This window comes from Microcaecilia unicolor, chromosome 6, assembly GCF_901765095.1.
Source record: "Microcaecilia unicolor chromosome 6, aMicUni1.1, whole genome shotgun sequence".
NCBI lineage: Eukaryota > Metazoa > Chordata > Amphibia > Gymnophiona > Siphonopidae > Microcaecilia > Microcaecilia unicolor.
This window is the reverse complement of record NC_044036.1, coordinates 297,327,038-297,348,578: the sequence shown is the minus strand read 5'-3', so window position 1 is coordinate 297,348,578 and position 21,541 is coordinate 297,327,038. Positions and strand designations below refer to the sequence as shown.

The 21,541-nt window shown below is 44.4% G+C and overlaps 1 protein-coding gene across 4 annotated transcripts in view; it reads right to left on the bottom strand.

The window, feature by feature from the left end:
* The window catches only part of ABCC3 (ATP binding cassette subfamily C member 3), a 178,840-nt gene that overhangs the window by 105,619 nt on the left and 51,680 nt on the right, over positions 1–21,541 (bottom strand). For 3 of the 4 annotated variants that reach the window (XM_030207972.1, XM_030207973.1, XM_030207976.1), the window contains exons 6-11: positions 19,818–19,879; positions 16,598–16,729; positions 13,204–13,422; positions 7,143–7,320; positions 6,441–6,602; positions 3,400–3,492 (exon numbers count right to left, since the gene is read on the bottom strand). In XM_030207972.1, coding sequence (XP_030063832.1) covers positions 3,400–3,492; positions 6,441–6,602; positions 7,143–7,320; positions 13,204–13,422; positions 16,598–16,729; positions 19,818–19,879 — 846 coding nt within the window. Of the gene's footprint in view, positions 1–3,399; positions 3,493–6,440; positions 6,603–7,142; positions 7,321–13,203; positions 13,423–16,597; positions 16,730–19,817; positions 19,880–20,349; positions 20,425–21,541 lie in introns of those variants that run through there. The other variant, XM_030207975.1, reaches the window with a different exon arrangement.

Genomic DNA, 21,541 nt, shown 5'->3' with positions numbered 1-21,541 from the left:
AAAATGGTCAATTCCTATTCTGTGCATTTGCTCCCAGGTACAACACTTTCAAACAGTTTACTAGCCCACCCTAACCTCTAGTTTAGAAACATATGGACTCTAAATTAGATACTAGATGATTTCAAACAAAATCTTTTCCAGTATGGCAAAATTCTATATTCAATATCCAACATCCATTAATTAATTGGATTGGGCGGTAGTTGAATGGAACATGTACCTTAAGACATTTATAAGATGGGGATACATTTGTGACTTTTTCTAGATCATTTCAAAACTCCCTGCAATCTGGATCATCAGCTAAAGTGGAAAAATCTACTCCAACTGGCAGAATGCAGAGTCTGAGTTGAAGCCATTTGATTTAGTGCTTATTACTAAGGGTGTATGTCTCGTACAAAGGAGTTTCATTGTAAGGCATTGCGTCCAATTTTTACAGATTCTTCTTACAATCAGGAGATAGGAGGGTTATGGGTACCAAAAAGCACTTAGAACTCACTCTCCCAGCACCAGCAAACAGTCCTCACATAAACGGCAGCCACACACAGCACAGTGGGAAACTAGGAGTGGACATCCAATGAGAAACAGAAGACAAGCAAGTAGGGGATTTGAACGGGAGGCGTGGGGGTTTAGGGTTAGGGACAGTGAGGTTTTGATGGGGAAGGGGGTGAGATACAGAGCAAGGGATGGGTGGGGCTGCGGGGCTGGCAGGTGTGGGCAAGGACTTGAGGAGGTGAGACACAGAGGAGGCAAGGCAGGACATGTGAGGGTTCAAAGGTTTAGTTTATTTATTTAACACATTTATACCCCACATTTTCCCACTAGTTGCAGGCTCAATGTGGCTTACTCAATAACATGTGTAAGCTACAGTTCAGTATATCATTAAACAATATCATAGTAAAAAAATTAATCATAAACGTATCGTCTAAGACAACAAAGATAATAGATGATGGGAAAACATTAGGGTCCATAAATTTTGCTGAACAGCAGGGGCGTATCTGCGTGGGGGCCACAGGGGCCTAGGCCCCTGCAGATTTCACCCTGGACCCCCCTACCGCCATCAACCCTCCCCCGCTGCCGTTGCTTACCTTTCCTGGCGGGGGACCCCAGCCCCACCAGCCGAGGTCCGCTTCCACCTGCCGCTGCCTTTAAAAATATTTCTTCAGCTGGCGGGGGACCCCAACCCCCGCCAGCCGACCCGAGGTCTTTAAAGTTCTTCTTCATCCTCCGTGGCCGTGCTGCTGTTGCAAGCTGTTGAATCCAGTTCGGAGTCTGACATCGCAGCACGTTGTACGTTCAGGAGCGTCCTGCAAGTACAATGTGCTGCAAAGTCAGACTCCGAACTGGATTCAACAGCTTTCAACAGCAGCACGGCCACGGAGGACGAAGAAGAACTTTAAAGACCTCGGTCAGCTGGCGGGGGTTGGGGTCCCCCGCCAGCTGAAGAAATATTTTTAAAGACAGCGGCAGGTGGAAGCGGACCTCGGCTGGCGGGGGTTGGGGTCCCCCGCCAGCAAAGGTAAGCAACGGTAGCGGGGGAGGGTTGGCGGCAGGAGGGGGGGTGGAGAGAGTCGTTGGTGGCAGGGGGGTCTGGCAATGGTGGGGGGGGGGGGGGTCGGTGAGGGCTAAAATGTGCCCCCTCCCTCTGGCTCTGGCTCCCCCCTACCGCCGAAGTCCAGATATGCCCCTGCTGAACAGATAAGAAAGGTTCAGGCAAGGGCAAAGAAAAAAATGTTACAGACCACTCAGCAACTCTTCACTCTTTTCCACAAACCAACAATTCCACCTCTCCACTCTCCAACTCAGCAAAATCACAAATGGGTCCAAAGACAAGTCTGGTCTTGAGCTAATCGCTTTTAAAGCAGGTCTACTTCACAATGTTTTTCTTTCTAGCGCAAAAAAACCATGCTTGACCTGGGATTGGAAGCATGGATTGTTGCTACCTATTGAGTTTCTGCCAGGTACTTGTGATCTGGATCGGCCACATTGGAAGCAAGATACTGGGCTAGATGGACCACTGGTCTGACCTCGTACGGCTATTCTTATGTTCAGCTATCCATTATGGCAAAAAAAAATGTACATCACGTAACAACACCCATCTCACACCCACAACACGCCCCCAAATGCCCACTTTTTTTTTTGTTTGTTTGATTATATGGTTTAAATATTTTCATGTTAGAAACATGTCCATCTGCCCCTTGTGCCACTTTTTGCACATTCTTTTCTTTTGAAAATGAACCCCCCAAATAACCACTCTCTTTTTATGTTTCAATAGTTTTTATTGATGGTGTCAGGAATTACACAAACAACAAGTTAGAACAGTAACAGGGACAACCAAACATTGTTCAATGCAAGAATTTACATTGACCTTATGTCACACCATTCCTTAACATTTTTAACTCCCCCCTCCTTTCCCTTTTTCCCCCTACTAACCCCTACCCTCCCTTCCCCACCCCCTCTCAACCTTTCCCTTTGCCCTCCTTTATGTCCTGTGGAGCAGCGGGACTCAAAAGTTCAACATATAACTACGTGCTGCTGAGGTCATAGTATCCCAAAATGGGTTCCATCTCTGTTGGAACCTCTCACCAATCTTAGAGTCGAAGTCTGTTATAGTCATGCATTCTCTTTTTAAACACAACAGTAGACTCCATAAAACTAATGACCAGCAGACTGAAATAAATCATAGAAAGCTTTTTTTCATATAGCGGGCCTTTCACTAGTATTTGTAGCACATGCTAAAAATAAGCATTTGCTAAACGCTAGAGACGCCCATATATTCTTATGGGTGTCTAGCATTTAGCTCGTGCTAATCATTAGTGTACGCTAAAAATGCTACCATGCCTTTGTAAAAGACCCCCATAATGCATAGTTAAGTTGAGGTATCTGTTGCCAGAAGCTACGGTCAAGACTAATAGAAGGATTCAAAAGAGATCGAGACAAATTTCTAGAAGAAAAGTCCATTAAAATATTATCAACCATTAACAAATTCCGGACTTGACAGTGTCAGATAGAGGATGATGGGCTCAGTGAACACTGATCTGATTCAGCATAGCTTTTCTTATTTTCTCATGTACAACTGTGGTTCTCCTTCACTTGGAAATCTATGCTCAAAAATTTCCCTATATCGGAAAGGGCATATCATGGCTCCTTCCTACCCTGAAAAGCCATGAACACGGCCTTGATTATCACGCTTCCTAGATTCTCCCCAGTGTCAGAGAATCTGATTGTTATTTAATTTTTAATTGTTTTAATTCATCCGGAGCATGCAACCTGATGGATGAGAGATGAATGTAAGTAAAACGAAATACTTTATAGAATAAACTTAGAAGACAACGGTTGTCATCTGGCTCTAGCCTTGAAGACATCATATACCTCCCTAGTCCCAGGCTGAAGCACCTTCCTTACCTGGAATGCTCTAGTCTTCATGGCAATGGCAGCATTGAATGGAATGAGTAAAATCATGACGGCAACACCAGCCAAGACAGACGGTCCTAAAGCCTGTTCACAATGGGGAAAAACAAGTTAGATGTTTCAAAATGTTTTGTTTAAATTTGGCAAGACCTTAGTTATTCACATGATTAACAAGGGCCCAATATTCAAAAACACTTCTCTACATAGTGGTAACCTGTGTCTGGCCCTATCCATTCATTTTTAGCAGCACTATAGTGCAGGGGTAGAGTTTCAAGTTTAATCTTGGTCTTATTATACCGCTAAAGAGGAAACCTATCAAAGCGGTTTACAAATTAAGGGGCCCTTTTACAAAGCAGTGGTAAGCCCAACACGGGCTTACCACAAGCTAAGCTGGAACTACCGCTGGCCCAACACGAGTGCTGGCAGTAATTCCAGTCCCAGCGTGCATCGTTTGCAGCACCAGGAAAAATAGCTGGCTACTTTCTAGCGTGGTGCTAACCCAGCGGTAATAGGGCAGTGTCATAACAGCACAGGAGCCCTTACCATCACCTCAATGGGTGGCAGTAAGTACTCCCCTTCGCAGGGCCATGCGGTAAGAGCAAGCTTACCGCATTTACCCACTATGGTAAAAAGGGCCACAGCGTGTGGCAAAAAATGCCCCCACTGCTAGTGTAGAGCCCTTCTTACCGCAGCTTAGAAAAAGGACCCCTAAATAAACTGAATAGTTAGAAAGGAACTACAATGAGATAGGAAAGGTAAAGAGGGCATAGTGTATCTAAAGGAGACAGCAGGAAGGCATAGGTGCTACAAGAGAACCATACCGAGGGAACATGGGAGTTCCGCATAACTCTATGGATAAGTACATATATAAGTACATAAGTATTGCCATACTGGGAAAGACCAAGGGTCCATCAAGCCCAGCATCCTATTTCCAACAGTGGCCAATCCAGGTCACAAATACCTGGCAAAATACATTTTATGCTACTTATCCCAGAAATAAGCAGTGGATTTTCCCCAAATCAATTTAATAATGGTCTATGGAGTTTTCCTTTAGGAAGCTGTCCAGACCTTTTTTTAAACCCCCCCTAAGCTAACCGCCTTTACCACATTCTCTGGCAACGCATTCTAGAATTTAATTACACGTTGAGTGAGGAAACATTTTCTCCGATTTGTATTAAATTAACTACTTTGTAGCTTCATCGCATGTCCCCTAGTCCTAGTATTTTTGGAATGAGTAAACAAATGATTCACGTCTACCCGTTATACTCCACTCATTATTTTATATATAATCAGCGACATTCAGCCATTATCCCAACAGCTATGTAAACAAAGTGAGGACAGCAAAAAGGCTGTTCTAACTTAAACCATTAAGAGAGGGATAATCGAATGGGGACGACCATCTCTAAGGGCACCCATCTCTGAGCACCTCCCTGCAAAGGGGCGGGGCATCCCGTATTATCAAAACAAGATGGGCGTCCATCTTTCATTTCAATAATACGGTTGGGGACGCCCAAATCTCAACATTTAGGTCGACCTAAGAGATGGTCGACCTAAATGTTGAGATTGTCAACCTAGATGGGTGACCTCGGTTTTCACCGATAATGGAAACCGAGGCTGCCCATCTCAAAAACGACCAAATCCAAAGCATTTGGTCATGGGAGGAGCCAGCATTCGTAGTGCACTGGTCCCCCTCACATGCTAGGGTACCAACCGGGCACCCTAGGGGGAACTGCAGTGGACTTCAGAAATTGCTCCCATGTGCATAGCTCCCTTACCTTGGGTGCTGAGCCCCCCAACCCCTCCCCCCCAAAACCCACTCCCCACAACTGTACAACACTACCATAGCCCTTAGGGATGAAGAGGGGCACCTACATGTGGGTACAGTGGGTTTGTGGTGGGTTTTGGAGGGCTCACATTTACCACCACAAGTGTAACAGGCATGGGGGGATGGGCCTGGGTCCGCCTGCCTGAAGTGCACTGCACCCACTAAAAACTGTTCCAGGGACTTGCATACTGCTGTGATGGAGCTGGGTATGACATTTGAGGCTGGCATGAGGGGGGGGGGGGGTGGGAGGGGGTTGGTGACCACTGGGGGAGTAAGGGGAGGTCATCCCCGATTCCTTCCGGTGGTCATCTAGTCAGTTTGGGTACCTTTTCAAGACTTGGTCGTGAAAAAAAATGGACCAAGTAAAGTCAGCCAAATGCTCGTCAGGGACGCCCTTCTTTTTTCCATTATCGGCTGAGGACGCCCATCTCTTAAGCATGTCCCCATCCCGCCTTCGGTACACTGCTGACACGCCCCCGGGAACTTTGGTCATCCCCGCGACGGAAAGCAGTTGAGGATGCCCAAAATCGGCTTTTGATTATGCCAATTTGGGCGACCCTGAGAGAAGGACGCCCATCTCCCGATTTGTGTCGAAAGATGGGCGCCCTTCTCGTTCGAAAATGCCCCTGACTGGCTCTTTGGGTGCTCTTTTTACTAAGGCATGCTGAAAAATGGCCTGCACTGGTGTAGGCGCATGTTTTGGACGTGTGCAGATCCATTTTTCAGTGCACCTGCAAAAAAAGACTTTTTTGTGTGTGTGTGGGGAGGGGGGAAATGGATATGCGGCAAAATAAAAATTGATGCGCGTCCACTTTGGGTCTGAGACCTTGCTGCCACCCATTGACTTGACGTTAAGGTCTCACGTGTTAACCGGGCGGTAACCGTCAGCGCGCACTCACTGCCGATTACCGCCCGGTTAGCGCCATGCAGTAGAAAATAAAAAATATTTTCTAGAGTGCGTATCGGACACACGTAAAAAATTGAATTACTGCCCAGGGCACACGGTAGCCAGGTGGTAATTCCAAATTGTCGCACATTAGATGCGAATAGGTGACTACGCGCCTTAGTAAAAGGGTCCCCTGGGTTAGGGACCTGTGTAACCAGCTGACACACAGAGAGGTACTGTACTGCTTTTAACTAAGCATCTCGGTGAAAACATACCTACTATACATGAAATATACACCACTCATAGGGAAGCGTCTGTGTGTACCTGCCAGAGGAAGTACAAGGCCAAAATGATCTGCAGTGGAGCCGACCATAACAGATTCAGGAAAGTGGTTAAATCCATGAACCGCTGAGCATCCACCGACATCAGATTTACAATCTCTCCCACTGTCGAGGACCGTTTTGCAGAGTTTGTGATCACTAGAGCCTGCAAAACAATACATAAGAGTTTAGATTCTAGACAAAACAGCTTAGGACACTGGTAGCTAAATTTGTCAAAAGAATAAAGATGTAGGGATGAGCCCCTCATTATCCAGTGCTACTTAACCAACTGGGAATGGCTCCTGGCCGGTTAAATAGCCATACATCAGCTAAGCGCTAATATTCGGCATCAGATAGCTGGTCAGCACCAATATTCAGCAGCTAGCCAGCTAAGCCCAAATCGGGCTGGCCAAATAGCCAGCCTTTCTTTGGCCACTATGAACTTAGTCAGCAAACCAGCACTGAATATCAACTTGGCCGGCTATGTTCATAGCGGCCAAAAATAAACCAGATATTCAATGCCGATCACCGGACATGACCTGGCCTTGAATATCCAGCATCACTGCCCAGCTAACACCCGCAGTCTGAATATCAGCCCGGAGATGAACAGTCAAGGCTAACTGAGCCTTCTAAGAGAAGAATGGAGAAAAGAAAAGATAATACTTAGAAAAAAGTTTGATTGTCCTTATCGCTGCGCAATTCTTACTTTTCTGTAGATCACACCAGTGATTGCCGTTCGCAACCTCATTCCGGTCACAAAGACATATTGAAAGTGCTGATGCAGTAGTAGGGTTTGAAGTAAGGCACAGAGAAACATGAGCACTGCAATCAGATATCCCCACCAGGAGGGAGCATCATCAGTCTTAATGAATACAATTAACAAGCTGTAATAACAGGAGTAAAAAGAGAGAGAGAGAGAGAGAGAGCGCGAGAGCGAGAGAGAGAGAGAGAGAGAGAGAGAGAGAGAGAGAGAGAGAGAGAGAGAGAGAGAGAGAGAGAGAGAAATTAGATACAAGGTACAGCCTAGACCTCCTCTCTTACATTGTACAGATTTTCTCCTGACCTTTCAGTTCAGACGTTAAACAAAATACTGACCACCTGAACTGGGTCTAGTAAACAAGACAGTGACAAAAGAGGAATAGAAAAACAGCATTGCAGTTATCATTGTCAAGTGACTATTTTGTACTATACTTGTATATGGAGAGATTGAATCTTTCTACTTGATCGTCTATCAAAGACCAAGGGAATGCGGCAGAAGTATACCAAGCTGCGGCAAAAGGGGATTGGAGTGTGTTTTACAAGCGCGCCAAGGCCCCCTTTTACTGCAGCTGGTAAAAGGGAAGGTCTTGCTTTCCTGCAGGAAATGGCCGGGCGGCAAGTAAATCACTTGCTGAGCCGGCATTTCGGGGGGAGCCCTTACCACCACCCACTGAGGTGGCGGTAAGGGCTCCTGTGCTACCCTGGCCGTAACCGGGCAGCGCGTGGCACTGCCCAATTACTGCTGGGTACAGGCTGGTGCTATAAAAATAAATACATTTTTGTAGTGACGGAAATGACAGCGCGGTAAGGTTGGGAAGTATTGCCGGGCTACTGCGGTAGCCTGGAAGTACTTCTGTTATAGCGAGCGGTAAGCCACCATTGGGCTTACTGCCGCTTGGTAAAAGGAGCCCTTCTCTGAAAAAGTCTGATTGATTTTACCTTTCCATAAACTCCTATGTTATTCCTGAAACTAGTTTATTACACTGCGGAGCATATTGTAGAAGCTTGCATGACATTTATACATGTAACGCAATTTAAAAAGCTGCTACTTACACATCTAGATCCACAGCATGCGCCATTTTTCAGGGGGTGTATTGTGAGCAATAGGATTTTGCAATGGCAATAATTCTTCATGTATTTATTTTTTACAAAATGTTGGCATCTGCACGTGTTCTGAGCCATGCATAAGTGCCAGCTAATTGTTCATGTGGACCTATGGGTTTGCCGGAGCGATTGAGGGAACACAACTGTGTATACCTTCCTGATGTATAAAAACAACTCTAAAATCTGCGTTTTCCAGTTTGGCTCCTTAATTAACTCCCCTTGAAGCCCAGTTTTATAAAATCTGGCACTTAAAACACACCTACATAATTCTTCTGTCCAGAACCAGAGACAAAACTTTCTCCATATTTGAGACTCTCCAAATGTGTAAATTTTTGGTCATCCATAATGTTAGGAATTTGTTATGTTACCTCAAAAAATATTGAGAAAAACACTTGCCTCCCGATATTCAAAATCATTTAAATGGCCAGGAACGGCATTTGGATGGTTAAATGGTACTTAGCGATATTCAGTGGGAGATAGTTATGTTATGCTACACAGATCTTATATTCCACAAATACCAATTTTTGGTTCACTGAGGAAATTACAGTTGAACTCTAAGCCAGACTTAACTAGACATGCTCATTAAGGGCCCTGTTTAAGGCCCATTAGCATTTTTAACACATCTACAATTTGCGCGTACGCGCTAACCTTGTAGGCGCTATAGGGATATTGTAGGCACATAAATAGTTAACACACGTTAAAGACGCTAACGTGCCTATACCGCGGCTTAGTAAACAGGGCCCTAAATTACAAATAATAACTAAAAAAAATTACAACTAATGCAGCAAACTATTAAATGTTAAATATTTAGAAAATAAAAAATTTTTCAAAGACTTATGAAAAACCAGATAATTAGTGAGTACACAAATCTCTGGCGGGCTGTCTCGCGCTGAATATCGCCAGTTAGCGGCTAGCCAGTTATATCGTCCGATGTACCGTTATCCGCCGATTTCCAGTGTGAGTTTGGTGGTCATATTTGGCCATATGAATACCTGGAATATCTTTGACCGGATTAAACATAACTGGCCAGTGCTGAATATTGTCTTAGCCGGTTGTGTTTAAACTGGCCAAAAATAAACCAGATATTTAATGCTGGTCACTGGAAATGGCCCGGAACTGAATATCTCAATGCTGACCATGGGAGGCAGCACAGCTACCTCCCGTGGTCTGAATATCGTCCCCTACTGGTAAATTTCAGAAGCTGTAATCATATCAATATATACTGGTTTAAGGAGACAGTAACTCAGAGAGCAGAGTGAAAGCTGCTGCACTTGTTTTGTTAAGATCATGTTCCACATGGTTTAAAAACATTCACAGGTGCTTGACTAAAAAAATGTGAGTGCCATCAGACTGTTTTCCTAGAGCTGATTGTCTACAAAGTGCACATTTTAACTATGTAAAAAAATTTTTTCTCATAGAGTTCAGCATATATATATGCCAATTCCCCTGACAAAGCCCCATGGTGAAACGGGAAGCCTGCTGGGATTTATCAAGATGAATGCTTGAAGAGATAGATAAGTGAGATTTAATGCTGGGCACTGCACAAGCTTTAGAGATAAAAAAGAAAGAAATGACTTAGGAAAATAAAGTTACCAGGTAGGGCATGGAGGTTTTTGATCAATGATTATCTTTGTTGAGACCATAATTTCTTACAATAGATAAAGTCCGCAGAAAATCTCTGAGGTCTTTTCCTCCATTTTAGAAATGTAAATGGTTTTGTGGAGCACTTTTTTCAATCAATAATGTTTGTATAGTTATTGAACAACTGGTTAGGTTTTTGAATGAACATTACTTTTTGATATCTGGCTTGATAAATATTGTCAGAAATGTGGTTACAAGAAACCATGTTAAATGCCAAAATATCTTGCAAAAGGCTGGTGGAAGAAGGGGGAAACAGAGTCAATAGACCACATTTCTCAGTTTGCTGTTAATACATTAAGGGGATTTTCTATTATTTTGGCACGCATCCAATACGCATGTCCAAAAAAATAATTTTTATTTTTGGATGCGCATACTGGATGCACGCCAAGTGGCATTTGACGAATGTAGGTCATTGCTGCCCGGTTACCACTAGGTCAATGGCTGGAACTAAGGTCTCAGACCCAAAATGGACACGCAGCAATTTTCATTTTGGCGCACGTCCATTTTTGGCAAAAATTTGAAAAAGGCATTTTTTACAGCTGCGCTGAAAAATGATTCTGTGTGCACCCAAAACACTACATCTACACATCTACACAGGCCACTTTTCAGCACGCCTTTGTAAAAGGGCCTCTTACAAAATACTGTTGAAGCACTTAGATCAGCTCTGTGGCTACTCATGCCAAAATGTCTACACGCATATCCCTGATTACACCAGCATTCAATAAACGAAAGTAGGCACCTGCTTTCGCTTCCTATCAGACGCCCTCTGGATGTCTAATAATAGGCATAATTTACCTTATAATTTGTACAATAACAGTCAGTAAATGACCCCCTTAAAAGCTCTTTTAATGAATTAATGATACAGTTCCCCTTTGGGGAGTGTCTTGTTTGTTTGGAACTCAATAAAAATCGTTTTAAGATAAAAAAAAAAAACTGTGGAAATGAGAAAAAAAAAGATAATTTGACCTTTTCCATAACTGACTTACCATAGTGCAATGGAAAATGAAGGGAGAGAGGGGGAAGGGAAGAAAAATAATAACAGACAACTTATTATCTCTTCATAAGAGATTACTTAGGTTCACAGCTGGATAGTTCCAGCAATATTTATCTACACACCCAGCCTCATTAAGCAACATTTGTTATGGCCACAAAGCCTCAAATACAAGATGCATAAGCACATAAAATCTCAGCCCCATACACATGTTGTTTCAATCACATGCGCATAGCCATGTACACATGAAGGAGGTCATTTACACGTGCACTGTTAGTAAATGACCCCCTATGGGAGGAGTAGCCTAATGATTAGAACAGGGAGCTAACAACCAAGGAAGCTAGGATTCAAATCCACTGACACTTCTTGTGACCTTGAGCAAGTAACTTCACTCTCCATTGCCTCAGGTAGAAACGCAGGCCCTCTAGGGACAGTTCAATACCCACTGTACTTGAAAGCAATTCTCCACTACTCTAGAGGCATGTACTAAATTCAAATACATCCAAAATAAGCTTATGCGCCAAGTATACACGCAAAAATGGCTGGCATATACCTTGTTTATTAATGTTTATTGTAACTTGCTGAGAAATGAACTCATCCGGACACATTTCTTGTGCGCAAGTGAAGAAGTGACACAATGACAATATTGGCCTTCCACCTCCTCCTCTAATGTCTTAGAGCAACAGTGTGCCCAAAGTGTCTCTAATCACATTTTCCCATCTACCATATGTGTAATTATCTGAACAGATGTGTACAGGGCCCCCAAGATAAGCACCCTCCTCATGCCCTGTGTTAATCCGTGATAGCCGTCCCATGCCCTATTTTCTCTCCTTCCCACATCCACACATTGAGGTCAAGATGAAGACGCACACAGGAAAGAGGAACACAAACTACAACTACGTGAAGTAAAGTTCCACATTAGGGGGTCCTTTTTACTAAGGTGCACTGAAAAATGGCCTGCGCTAGTGTAGACACGTGTATTGGACGCGCGCAGGTCCATTTTTCAGCGTCCTGCAAAAAAAGGCCTTTTATTTTTGGCTGAAAATGCACGTACGGCAAAATAAAAATTGGTTTGCGTCCATTTTGGGCCTGAGACCTTACCACCACCCACTGACACATGCATTAACTGGGCAGTAATGGTCTATGCGCGTAGAATGACGATTATCACCCGGTTTCCGCCGTGCACCGCAAAATAAAAATTATTTTCCTGTGCGCAAAAATCTAAATTACCACCCAGCAGGGCCGCCGAGAGGGGGGGCAGGGGGGACAAAATTCCCCGGGCCCGGGCCTCCAAGGGGGCCCCGATGCCACAGTCACCCGCCCTCCGTCGTCAACCGTTTGCCACAGGGCGGGCCCCCTGCATTGAAATCACAGTGCCTCTCACCTCCGTGTGGAAGTGCTGCAAGCAGCAGCAGATCGTCTCCCTTCGGGCCTCCTTCCCTCCCTGTGTCCCGCCCTTGTCTGATGTAACTTCCCCAAGGGCGGGACACAGGGAGGGAAGGAGGCCCGAAGGGAGGCGATCTGCTGCAGCCTGCAGTGCTTTCACACAGAGGTGAGAGGCGCTGTGATTTCAATACAGGGGGTTTGGCCCAGTGGCAGACGCAGAGGGGTGGGTGGAAAGGGCGGCGGCCTCGGGGGGAACGGTGGGGCAGGGCCCAGGGAGTGGCCTTCTCCCGGGCCCGGCCCAGTCTCTCGGCGGCCCTGCTGCCCAGGCCAGCGGTAACTCTGAATTGATGTGCGTTGGGTGCGCATAGACACCTATGCGGCTTAGTAAAAGGGCCCCTAGGAGTCAGTGCCCAGGAAAAGGATCTAGATGTCGGTGTTGATGAGATATTGAAACCTTCTACTCAGTGTGCAGCAGCGGCCAAGAAAAAAATAGGAATTATAAGGAAAAGAATAAAGAACAAAACTGAGAATATTATAATGCCTTTGTATTGCTCCATAGTTGGAGCACAACTCGAATACGGTCTGCAATTTTGGTCTGTCCCGGTACGGCAATGCTTCTGCCTGGTTAAATCCTTTTGAATAATAGGCCCTATGTGTTCAGTGGCTGTATACCGCTGTTGGTATGGCTTTCTGACCTGTCCCCACTCTGTCCCAAATCAGGCCCATTTTCAGCGGGTATAACTTTTGTCATTTTGTGAATAAAATGGCAAACGTTATAGACAGAACCCTGCCGACCACATAACTGCTTTTGAATATAGACCTGTATATGCAGATTCCATAGAAATATAAAGAAAATACACATTTGACAAGAAAACGTTTCCAATACCTTAGCAGCTGTGGGTTAATGAAGGAAAGCAGATCCTGCAGCAGTTTGAAAACAGAACCAATCAAAAAGTACGGGCCAAAAGTAGTCAGCAACACCTTCAGGAAAGAAGGCTCTTTCTTATTCCTCTTTTTAGTAATTAACAATTCTGCTTCCTCTGGATCTTCAGTGATGTGGTTTTGATTGCTGTGTGATCTTTTGATGTACGCAACATCTTCCTGTCTGCAAAGGAGACGGCAAGAGCAAGATTCAACAATCCAGTTAACATAATATTAACCTGTAATGTATTTTCGGGGGTTTATAAGAAAATAAGAATATAAAAATTAGGTCAGACAACAACAGGCACATCCCACCCAGTAGTTTGTTTCCAAAAGTGGCCAGGTCAGGTTACAAGAACTGGGCAGGATTCCAAAAAGTAGCAAGATCCCATGCTACCTACCTCCAGGGATAAGCAGTGGCTTCCTCCCATATCTACCTTAATAATCATTTATGGGCTTTTCCTCCAGGAAGTTGCCCAAAACGTTTCTAAACCCAGTTATGCTACCACATCCTACGGAAACAAAGTCCAAAACTGCACCTAGCAAAAAAACATGTTCTGCAGTTTATTTTAAATATACTTCTTAGTAACTTCCTTTGTGTTTTTGCAGCCCAAATTCATGACCCTGTATTTTTTAGCATTAAATTTTAGCTGCCAAATTCTAGACCATTCTTCAAGCTTCGTTAGATGTCATCCATACCATCCAGAGTTTCTACCCTACTGCAGATTTTCGTATCATCCACAAAGAGGCAAAACTTACCAGACATTCTACAATATTGCTCACAACAAATGTTAAAAAGAACCTGACCAGAAGCTGAACCCTGCAGCACACCACTGGTTAATATCTTTTTCCTCGGAGTGAGCTCCATTTACCACTCTCCTTTGTCACCATCAGTGTTACAGATCTTTTCCAGCCTCTTGTTTTTAACACATTTAGCAGTTAATAGCAGATGTTGGGTCAGTTTGAGAATATCTCTAATTAGCATGAGATAATCACCTGTAATACATTCCATATAGTCTCTTCTCCTCTGTTTAAAATCTCTTTATCACTGTATACTCTCAACATAAATGATCAAAGCAGCCCACCTCCTGACAGCCCCTCTCGTATCATCATCCCATTTATGCAATATTTGTGGTGTAATATAAATCCTCATCAGTAATTTCACTTGGGTATTTACTTTGGATAGTAATATCAAGCATTTGAAGCTACAGTCCCATACTATCCCCTGCCAACCTAATTTTCTTTCCCATCCATCCATATATACATATCTCACCGGTTATACAAACTGGAGATCAGCTTCATTTTCATGCCATTCTCAAACAGCACTTAATTACTTAATGATAATCTAGGATTTTACTTCTATTTATTTATTTATTTGTAGCATTTGTATCCCACATTTTCCCAACAATTTGCAGGCTCAATGTGGCTTACATTTGCCATAATGGCGGTTGCCATTTCCGGGTAACAGAATTACAAATGGTAATGTGTTAAGTTGCATACATACATGGTAACACACATGTAACATAACATACGTGAACAGATCATGGTATAGATATATATCATGTGCATATATATGTTAAGGAAGAATAAATTATGGTAACACATGAAAGTTCCTGAGTAAGAAATTGGAAGAATAAATTATAGTAATACATGAATGTTCCTGAGTACGAAATTGGGTTGTATCATTCTTTAGGTCATCGACTATGGAGAGACCATATTCGACATAGAGATTGAAGTGGTTATGCTTATTCATTAGTGGTAAGGAGGTTGATCAGTCAAGTGATAAGATTTCAATTATGTCTACCATGTTCTCTATTAGAAAAACACCCTATCTGGAAGTACTGAAACAAAGAAAACATTACTCTAGCTACTGCGCTTATATTCGTGCGATCCCTGAAGGAGGTCCTCGAGAACAATTTTGCATAGGATAAGGAGCCACTTCCTCTAATCTGACCCACCATTACGGAGCCCATTTCGTGGAGTGTTGCCACGATTTGGGTTTCTGCCGGGTACTTGTGACCTGGCTTGGTCACAGGATACTGGGCTAGATGGACCACTGGTCTGACCCAGTATGGCTACTCTTATGTTCTTAAGGTGGATATTCAATGCTGGTGCTGGATGTGGATTGGAATTGATTATCTGGGTTTAATTCTACTGTTGATGTCAGCAACTTTTACATCACCGACTGCCACAGGTTGAACATTGGCCTGGTAGTTTTTCCATGTGGTGAGAGATGGAAAAGAGATAAAGCCAGCTCACAGAATGAAACATCCTCACAGAACAGCAGGTGCTCTTATAAGACCAGGGGACAGGACAGAATCTTCAGCCTTGCAGTTCCAGAAGATCAGAAGATCATTTTCAAAAAAGAGAACTTCTTTTTTTCTTAAAATACTGTTTTGAACAAGGTTTTGCGTCTTTTTTTCCGAAAATACTGTTTTAAACAAGGTTTTGCGTCTTTTTTGCTGAAAATACTGTTTTAAACAAGGTTTTGTGATTTGGACGTTTTTTTTTGGTCCATTTAAAAAAAAAAAAAAAACGTCCAAGTGCAAAACCATTGTGATGTAGGAGGAGCCAGCATTTTTAGTAGACTGGTCCCCCAGACATCCCAGGAGATAAATGGGGCACCCTAGGGGGCACTGCAGTGAACTTCAAAAGTATGCTCCCAAATACACATCTCACTGTTGCTCCCTTATTTTGTCTGCTGAGCCCCTCCAAAACCCACTACCCCCAACTATACACCACTACAGTAGCCCTTATGGGTGAAGGGGGCACCTATATGTGGGTACAGTGGGTTTCTGGTGAATTTTGGAGGGCTCACAGTTTCCACCACAAATGTGACAGATAGAGGAAGAAAGTGACCTGAGTCTCCCATGCTATGGTGCACTGCACTGACCACTAGACTACTTCAGGGACCTGCATGCTGCTCTAATAGACCTGGCTCTAACATCTGAGGCTGTCATAGAGTCTGAGAACTCACATTTTTTGGGGGTGGGAGGGGATCAGTGACCACTGGGAGGTCACCCGTGATTCCCTCTAGTGCTCGTCTGGTCATTTAAGGCACCCTTTCGTGCCTTATTCGTTATAAAAACAGATCTAGCTCAAAACGTCTTAAGTTTTAGTCCTGGACGGTTTGGTTTTGTTCCATTATGGCTATAAAACGTCCAAATGTTAGGAACGCCCAAAACTGGCACTTAATATGCCCCTGACATGCCCCCTTGTGTTTTGAATGCACTTCTGATGGACTTCGTAGAAAAACATGTAAAAATTGGTTTTGAAAATGAACTCAAAAGTGATCTAATGTAGAGTTTACCCATCACCACCACTGCAGTTCAGAGACTTGTGGCAGATTAAACACTCACCTCTTATACCTGGACTTTTCTTTCTCCCATTCTTTGAGAAGATTGTTGGTAACAACATTGGAGGTATCCTCTTCGTTTAGTGACCACAAGTCTTTATTTTCAAGGGGCCTCTTATAACCAAGAATGGCCATCCTGATGGAAATGGCACAAATAATAGCCAAGGAATACAGAGAATACAAGTCAGAGGGTTAAATATGACAGAGAGAAAACAGATCAAGGTTAACAACTACTGAAAGAGTAATCAACAGGGCTAAGGTAGGGGAGTAAGAAATGAAAAGGGAATACAACTCACAGAGGTGAAAACTACAAAGAATAAGTCATAGCATAGGAGATAAACTTAAAAAAATACCTCAGCAATTTCCAGTGCTATGACCTTTGACTGGCTTTGACGGGGATGAGCATACATATGATAGTATTAATTTGTGCAAATATGTATATATAGGTGAGTATGTAAATATGCATATATGTAATAACCAGTGGTGTACCTAACTTAGTTGCTTCCTCCAGGCGTGTCCCCCTGCCCTCAGTTCTCTGAACAAGATGGTGCACTGAGCAGTCGCACGGCTGTCGGCTCTGCCAGTCCCCTGCCCAGGAACAGGAAGTGGACGTCAGAGGGGGCAGGGGACCGGCACAGCCAACAGATGCTCGACTGCTCAGCACACCCCTTTGCTGCCTGCACCTGGGGTGGACTGCCCCCACCGTCCCACCCTTGGTATGCTAGAGGTAATAACTGTGCCAAATGTGATAATTCAATATAACTGCCTTTCTGGCTATAACAGTCCCACTGAAGCAGTGTACACTAAAAAACTGGAGCAAGGCCTGTGAATACTCTGCATTTTCACCTCTAGAAGTGCTATAGTGGAACTAAGCCACCACATAGGGGTGCACTTAGTGCCAATTCTACGGCTTCAGATACACCTAAGCCATTATAGAATAGTGGCGTAAATTCACTTTGGCACACTTAATGGCAGGCACAGTCCCTTAAGCCAGTGGTTCCCAAACCTGGCCCTGGAGGAACCTCAGCCAGTCAGGTTTTCAGGATATTCATGAGAGACATTTGCATACACTGCCTCCACTGCATGCAAATCTCTCTCATGAATATTCATTGCAAATATCAGGGTAAAAATATTACAATATAGTTGTACCACTTGCGTCAAACATACTCTTAAATAACAACTATGGCTAATTGTACATCTTTTTATTATACCTACTACTACTACTAATACTACTTATCATTTCTATAGCGCTACTAGACGTACGCAGCGCTGGAGCTTACAATCTAATTAGGACAAACAGGACAAACAAGAGATAAGGGAATTTTAAAGTGAGGATGATAAAATAAGGGTTCTGAACAAGTGAATAAGGGTTAGGAGTTAAAAGCAGCATCAAAAAGGTGGGCTTTTAGCTTAGATTTGAAGATGGTCAGAAATGGAGCTTGACGTACCGGCTCAGGAAGTCTATTCCAGGCATATGGTGCAGCAAGATAAAAGGAACGGAGTCTGGAGTTAGCGGTGGAGGAGAAGGGTGCAGATAAGATAGATTTACCCAGTGAACGGAGTTCCCGGGGAGGAATGTAGGGAGAGTGGAGAGGTACTGAGGAGCTGCAGAGTGAATGCACTTATAAGTCAATAAGAGGAGTTTGAACTGTATGCGGAAATAAAGATGCACAATTAGCCCTAGTTGTTATTTAAGAGTATGAATATTCATTGTGGATACCCTGAAAACCTAACTGGCTGAGGTGCCTCCAGGGCCAAGTTTGGGAACCACTGCCTTATGCCATGTCATAGCAGGTGTCAAGTGGGCTGGTCTAAGTGCACCTTGCAACATGCACAAGTGATAGTATTCTACAAGTTGCGCACACCGATAGGCAACACACCCATGACATGCCTATACTCCTTCCACGTTAATGTGCACTATCCCCCGGATTCTGTATATGGCACCCAAAGTTGTTGGGCATGCTTTTGAGACACGCGCGCAAATAAATTGGCTAATAAGCTCTGAACCATCAATAATTGGGTGCTAACAACAAATTATTGAAATTAACTGGCATTCCTTAAAATTTACACTCGCATCTGGATGCCTGTTGTTCCATAAGACATGACGTCTAACTCCCATGGCATGCATCTCAAAAGGGGGTGTGGCCATGGACGTGTCAGGGCACTCTGAAAGGTTGCCTAACTTGGGTGTTGGAATTTACACCACGTTTTAGCAAGCGTAAGCAGGGGCGTAGCTACATGGGGCCAACGGAGCCTGGGCCCATGTAGATTTGACCCTGGACCCCCCTGCCCCCCCTCCCGCCGCCAACCTGCTGTTGCCTACCTTTGCTGGCGGGGGACCCCAACCCCTGCCAGCCGAGGTCCTCTTCTTCCTTCGTTCTGTTTCTGAGTCGAGAGGGTCGTCGGCAGGGGGGGTGGGGGTCAAAGTTTGTGGTGGTGGTGGCGGTGGGTCGGCAATGGCAGGGGGGCGGTGTTGGTGGTGCCGGGGGGGAGGGGGCTAAAATGTGCTCCCTCACCTCGGGCTCTGGACCCCCCTCCCACCGAAGTCTGGCTACGCCCCTGGGCGTAAGTCTGGCACCCAAATGTTAGGCACAGGATCAGCACTAAACGGTATTGTATATAAGGCACAAGCCCTTTACAGAATAGCGCTTAGCTGAATTTCTTTGGCAGCTAAGTTTTGGTGCTGTTTATTGAATTCCCTCCTGTGTGTCATATGCACACCCTGGTCAATATTCAAAACAGCACATGCCCGGTTAAATGGTACTTAGCTGGCTATCCAATGATATTGCCAGTTAGCGCGTAGCCAGTTATATTGCGCAATATAACCAGCTATCCGCCGATTTTCAGAGCATCACCAGCCATGGTCACGTCAATAGCTGGAATATCTTTAGCTGGTTCCAACCAGCCAGCGCTGAATATCGGCTTGGCCGGTTAAGCTAGAACTGGTCAAAAATAAACCAGATATTCAATGCCGGCTACCTTCCACAGTCTAAATATCAGCCCTACTTTTTATAGAATAACGCCTAGCCCCTATGCATTCAGTAACAGCATTTACATGCATAGGTGCACCCATTCTATTAATGACTGTAAAGGCACCTCAGTTTAGGTGCCCCTTATAGAACTGTCTTTCACATCTATATTTTAAAGCTTGCTCCCTCTATAGCAAGAGCTGTCAATACATTTGTCCTTCATATCATCCCAGGAACACAGAGGTCCGCACACACCTTGTAAACCACCAAAACGTTAAGCGAGAGAGAAAGCCTGCAGTAGTCTCCGGACATGGATTCTGTAAAGAAAAGAAAGGGATCTGAAATTCTCTTCGATTCATTGTTTATTTATTTGAATTTAGGTCATGCTTATTCACTAGTAGCTCAAGGTGAGTTACAATCAGGGAACTTAGGGCCCTATTTACAAAGGTGCACTAGCGTTTTTAGCGCACACCAACCGTGTGGACGCCCATAGGAATATTATGGGCGTCTACGCGGATAGTGCGTGCTAATTTTTAGCACATGCTAAAAATGCTAGCATGCCTTTTTAAACAGGGCCCTTAGGTATTTTCCTGTCCTCAAAAGGCTTACACTCTATTAAGCCAATACAATAAAATATGTTAGGCTTTGCAGACTGGTTAGTCTTTGCTGCTCAGTTTTGTGTGTATCCAGTGTAGAAATGAGTTTTGGACACAACGTGCCTATACATAATGCTTCAGACAGACATTAGAGCACAACACATTTAAATCCATGCTAATTAAGCTATTACCTATTCTGCACAGATGCAGACAAGTACCCAGAAGTCAAGAGAGTTGAGTGCAATTTGCTTGACCAATCTTCACAACTATATTTCATCAGGGTGTCCACACGTTGAGAACTGGGTGCAGTTCTGGTCGCCAATAAGATATAATGCAATTAGGAAAGGCTCAGAGAAGGGTGACAAAAATAATAGAGGAAATAGAATACCTCCCCCATGAAGAAAGAGGGTAATTCTATACAGGTCACCTAAAGTTAGGCACTTATCACCCGATATTCAGAGCTATTTAACTGGTGAAGAACAGCTCCTGGCTGGGAGTGCAGCGTAGCCCAGTGGTTAGTGCAGTAGACTTTGATCCTGGGGAACTGAGTTCAATTCCCACTGCAGCTCCTTGTGACTCTGGGCAAGTCACTTAACCCTCCATTACCCCTGGTACAAAATAAGTACCTGAATATATGTAAACCGCTTTGAATGTAGTTGCAAAAACCTCAGAAAGGCGGTATATCAAGTCCCATTTCCCCTTTCCCTTAAATAGCACTTAGGGGATCTTTTACTAAAGATTAGCTCAAATCTGCAGCAGGGCCCATAGGAATAAAATGGGATCTGCTGCAGATAACGCAAGCTAAGCTTTCATAAAATACCCACTTAACCAGCTATCTCCGAATTCAGTGGGGGATAGCAAGCTATCTCCCACTGACTATTTGTGATCAGCAAACAGTGGCTAACCAGTTATATCACGAGTTACAGCCGGCTAATCACCAATATTCAAACGCTGGCAGGCTAAGTTTTACGGCCAAATGGGACCACGGAAATCAGGGGCATAGCCCGACTTCAGCGGGAGGGGGGGTCCAGAACCCGAGGTGAGGGGGCACATTTTAGCCTCCCCCCCCCCCCCCCACTGCCACCACCACCAACTTTGATGACCCCCCTCCTGTCAATGACCCTCTCGACCCCCTCTCCCGCGACAAACCCTCCCCCGCCGCCGCCGTCGTTGCCTACCTTTGCTGGCAGGGGACCCCAATCCCCGCCAGCCGAGGTCCTCTTCTTCCTGAGCAAGGCTTCGTTCTGTTTCTGACGTCAATGTCAGACTCACAGAACAGAATGAAGCCTTGCACATCAGCTGATCTGCAAGGCTTCATTCTATTTCTGTGAGTCTGACGTCCTGCGTACTTGCAGGACGTCAAAAACAGAACAAAGCCTTTGC